Source organism: Sorex araneus, chromosome 2 (assembly GCF_027595985.1).
Source record: "Sorex araneus isolate mSorAra2 chromosome 2, mSorAra2.pri, whole genome shotgun sequence".
Lineage (NCBI taxonomy): Eukaryota > Metazoa > Chordata > Mammalia > Eulipotyphla > Soricidae > Sorex > Sorex araneus.
In genome coordinates, this window is record NC_073303.1 from 220,993,752 (window position 1) to 220,999,025 (window position 5,274).

General features: G+C 36.9%; 1 protein-coding gene across 1 annotated transcript; it reads right to left on the reverse strand.

Annotated features, from left to right (window-relative positions):
- Positions 1-3,498: 3,498 nt before the first annotated feature.
- On the reverse strand, positions 3,499-4,449 carry LOC101559277 (olfactory receptor 6C2-like). Its single transcript, XM_004601884.3, has one exon. It carries the CDS (start codon positions 4,447-4,449, stop codon positions 3,499-3,501), a length of 951 nt encoding a protein of 316 aa, XP_004601941.1.
- Positions 4,450-5,274: the final 825 nt, after the last annotated feature.

Here is a 5,274-nt window from a genome sequence, read left to right on the forward strand (position 1 = left end):
GAAACAACTTCCACCTTGATGCCAACTTCCACCCATGGAGCAATCCTCCTATCCCCTGTCTCAATTGTCCTTCGGTATAACTCTCATAGTATATTATTTTATGTTCACATTGAGTGCAGTCATTCTATTTCTTAACATGTGTCTTTCTAACTCATTTCACTTAGCATGATACTCCCTATGCCTATCCACTTAAAAGCAAATTTCATGACTTCATCATTTCTATCAGCTGCATATTATTCTATTGTGTAGTTATTTCAAGGTGTCTTTAAGCAGTCATCTGTTCTTGCGAACTTGGTTTCCCAGATTCTGGCTATTGTGAACAGTGCTGCAATACTCCTTCAAACGCTGATGTCATTTTTACTGTGCTCTTTAGCATCCTCCGGATATATTTCCAGAAGTGGTATTCTTGGTCATATGGAAACTGAATATCCAATTTTTTGAGGAATACCTATATTGTTTTCCAGAAAGACTAGGCCAGCTGGCATTCCCACTAGCAATTAATGATAGTCCCTTTCTCTCTGCCTCTGTTCCAGCATTGGTTGTTCTTGTTCTTTTTGATGTGTGCCAGTTTCTGTGGATAAGAACATATCTGACTGTTGTTTTGATTTGCAGCTCTCTGGTAATTAGCAATGTACAGCATTTTTTCATGTTCCTGATGGTTATTTGTATTTTTTGAAAAAGTTTCTGTTCATTTCTTCTACCCATTTTATGATAGGGTTGGAGAATTTTTTTCTTGTCAAGTTCTTCTAGTGTCTTGTATATCCTGCATATGCACATTCTTCTCAAGTGTGCAAGGAACATTCTACAAGGCAGACTATATACTGGCCCACGGAACATACCTCCATAAAATTTCTTCTCAAAAGCCAATGGTTTTTCAGTAGTTAACTTCTAAGAAATTGCATCAAAAATCTTTTCATATCATACTGCACTGAAAGTAGATTTGTTTCAAACACAGAAACAGAAATTCAAATCAAATACTTGGAAGTTAACTACTGAAACACCAGCGGCTTTAGAGAGGAAATCAAAAGATTACTGGAAAAAAAAGAGTATGAAGACTCTAGTTACCAGAACTTATGGGAAATGGCAAAAGCAGTGTTAAGAGGAAAGTTTATAGCTCTACAAACATTTTTCAGGAAGCAAGAGTGAGCCCACATAAGACTTTCTCTATTTTTTATACGCATATAAAGGCATAAACATTAAGTTGGCACAGTATATGTGTCTCTAGGCTTCTAGGTATAATTATTGAACACTGAGTCAGTAAAAATACCTGAGTATCACTGGGTGTGACCCAACTCCACTTCTTAAAAAACAACAAAAGAAACAATATTCCATGATATAGTGCTAGGAATATGGTGAGTAGAGCGGTGTGGTTGAACTTGGGTAAATCCTTGCCATGCTATAGAGGCTCTTGGGTCACACTACCATTGGTAGCACTGAGTCAGGGGTCGCCCTGAACAGCCACACTGTTGCTCAAAAGACAAAAATATTTTATTCTAATATTTTTGATAAGTTCTTATTATCATATTAACATTTTACATAGGTGACTTTTTTTAAAGCCTCATGAATACCTGATGCATGATATGAACATCTTTTCTTGAAGTAAAGAAATATAGATACAATAAAATTTATTGAAATTTAGATACAATAAAATTTTCAAGCACATTGTGTCTACTTAATTCCAAAAATCTCCTGGTAACTTATAAGCATCAATTTCATTCATCTCAAGTTCTGTAAACTTTTAATAACTAGCAGTACGACTCCCTAAACAAAATTAGTCATACCTATCCTATTTCATAGTTTTACTTTTTAGCCTTTTTTGGGGGAAGGGGTATACGCATTGATGTTCAGGCCTGACTTCTGGTCTTGCACTTAGAAATCACTCCTTGGAGTGCTTTTGCCCTTTATGGAATGCAGAGATATAGCTTGGATTGGCCACTGCAAGAAAAGTGTCCTACCAACTGTACTAGCCCTTGAGAGTGTAACTTTTTAGATTTGTCCTACTATTTTGACTTTATATGCTGAAAAAATATGACACCAAATTTATTAGCTCATTTCTGAAAATATGATAAAATTGGTAGATTTTCCTCTCTATCTTTGGTGGTCAGCTAAATAAAACAAAACATTACAAATTTAATGCCACATTATACTACTAAAATGATTGTACAGTGGGTAGGGCATTTGCCTTGTGCGATGCCAATCCGGGTTCAATTACTCTGTCCCTCTCGGAGAGCCTAGCAAACTACTGAGAGTCTCCTGCCCCCATGACAAAGCATGGCACCCTACCTGTGGCTTATTCTATATGCCAAAAACAGTAACAGCAAGTGTCACAATGGAGACATTACTGTTGCCTGCTTGAGCAAATCATTGAACAATGGGACGACAGTGCTAGAGTTATTAAAATAATATTAAAATATTTGATTATTTAATAATAAAACCGATTCCATTTTTTGCAGGAGACTCTTTCTCTTAGTGGTCATTGGCCTGGCAGTGAATTTTTGAGAGTGTTATATTAGTTTTACACCAAACAGGGATCAGGAGGCTGTGATATTCGCAAAATTCTTGAAATATGCAAGCCATGTACTGCAATTCTTTGAACTAAATTCATGACCGCCATATAAACATTTTGAAATTATTATTGAGTGACACTACCCATTGCTTAGGCATTACTCGAGACTCTGTGCTCATATGTGTACAAGGGAACAAATGTGGATTTTCATATGAAGTTCATGAGGCTAGATATCTGCTCAATTTTATCAGAGTATTAGTTTAGTAAATATATATATACATATATGTGTGTTTTCATATGCTGACACAGACATACATATATTAAGGTTTTTTAGAAAAGATTTATTAGAGGAAAGACAAAGGAAGGCAGAAAATCAACCAGATTATGATCAAATTCAGGTCAGCAATTTGCAAGGCAAATGTTGACAAAAACTTCATCTGATAAAGGTAGTTAGTACACGACCATGCAAAAATTTTTGATAGAGATTATAGAAATCAGAGATAATTTGTAAATCATTTTATGGTTAAAATTTATTCACTTTCATCTAATTATAAATATTTGTAAGTTACTTTTTATTCACTATTTATGAACGTACATAGGCATGACAAATAGATACGGACTAGACATGAAATCATTTACATAGACATATGGAGAGATTATTATTGATTCATAAAATAAGTTGTATTTAGATGTTTTTACATTTTATTTTAGTCAGAGAAGCTAGTCTATATGGAGAAGAGTGACTTGATCATGCTGGTATAAAATGTAGACAGATTACAAAGGCACTAAATGCATAACGCTTGAGTTTGCCGCATGTTTAACTACCATGCTCTTAATTGCTTAAGAGCAGTAAGTTTTTTGTGTGTTTTTTGCTTATTTTTAAGGAGGCACACCAGGAGGTGTCAGGGCTTATTGCTTGATTTGTTTTTCAAGAATCACTCTCAGCGGTGCTCCTGAGAAAACCCTGATCAGCTACATGCAAGGCAAGTTCCTTAACCCCTGTGAAATCTTTGTGGCCCCAAGAACAGTAGTCGTTTTAGAAAGTCATTCAAGGCATTTTTCACTTGTTTGTTTCTCAGAGTATAAATAAATGGGTTTAACATGGGAGAGACGGAAGTAATGAATACTGACGCGACCTTATTAGTAGCCATTTCATCTTTTGCCGAAGGTTTGATATAGATGAAGATACAGCTGCCATAACTGATGGAAACCACAATGAAGTGGGAGGAACAGGTAGAAAATGCCTTTTTCTTCTGCTGAGCAGAGGGGAACCTAAGTATCGTGCGAATGATACTTCCATAGGACCAAACCACAAATGTGAGAGTCACTAATAGTATAAATGAACAGCAAAAAAGAACCATCTTCTCTATGAATTCTGTATCAAAACATGAGATCTTCAGGAGAGGATTAGCATCACAAACAAAATAGTCGATTTCAGTGTCACAGAATTCCAGTGTCAGTCCATAGCCAAGTGGTGGAATTAAGAGCAACAGTGTAATTATCCAACAGCCAGAAATTAGTTTTTTGCAGACCAGGGGATTCATGATAGTCATGTAATGAAGGGGTTTGCAGATGGCTACATAACGATCATAGGACATAGTTGCCAGAAGGAAAAATTCTACTATTCCAAATAGGTCTGTGAAAAATAACTGAGACATACAAGCATTATAGGTAATGGTTCTGTCTCCTGTTGCTAAACTGTACAAGAATCTCGGGATACAGGCAGATGTGAATGAGATTTCTAAGAAGGAAAAGTTTTGCAGAAAATAGTACATGGCAGTTTTAAGGTGGGCATCCATAAAGGTGAGTATAATGATAGTAAGGTTTCCAACAGCACTCAACATGTAGTTGATAAGTAGAAATATGAAAAGTAGAATCTGCAGTTGTGGGTCATCTGTCAATCCCACGAGGATGAATGTGGTTATCGCTGTGTGATTTTGCATTATTCGCTTCTGAGTCCTCTTGATCTGTGTGTAAAATGAAGAGATGAATGAATGGTAAAGAAACATTTCTTTCACATCTGCATTTGTGGGTCATCTGTCAATCCCATGAGGATAAATGTGGTTACTGGTTTGTGATTTCTCATCCAGTCCTATATCTTGATCAATGTGTAAAATGGGAAGAGATAAGAGAAGGATAAAGAAAAGAATGGTACTTTTACTTGGATTTTTGTTCACTGTCACTGTATCACTGCCATCCCCTTGCTCATTGATTTGCTTGAGTGGGCACCAATAGCATCTCTATTGTGAGACTTGTTGTTACTGTTGTTGGCATATTGAATATGCCATGGGAGCTTGCCAGGCTCTGCCATGCAGGCGAGATAGTCTTGGTATCTTGCCAGGCTCTCCAAGAGGGGCCGAGGAATCAAATTCTGTTGGTTGCAGGCAGTCAAATGCCCTACCCGCTGTGCTATTGCTCCAACCCAGGATTTTCGTTAGAAATGTCAATTAATGTGTAATTCTTTGACTTGACTATTTTTGAGGGTTTTTTTTTTTTTTGGCTTCCGTTTTGGTCACACCTGGTGATGCACAGGTGTTACTCCTGGTTCACGCACTCAGGAATTACTCCTGACGGTGCTCAGGGGACCATATGGGAAGCTGTGAATCGAACCCGGACCGGCTGCTTGAGGGCAAACCCCCTACCAGCTGTGCTATCTCTCCAGCCCCTATTTTTGAGCTTTATGTACTTTGGGATAGTCTCATGACATTCAATGGGTTTAAAACTTTATCTTTCAAATGTTTTAATTAAAATTCAATGAAGACATATAT

Bases quoted from the DNA above. Each gene is read 5' to 3' on its own strand.
- LOC101559277 (XM_004601884.3), bottom strand. From the start codon at position 4,449: ATGCAAAATCACACAGCGATAACCACATTCATCCTCGTGGGATTGACA.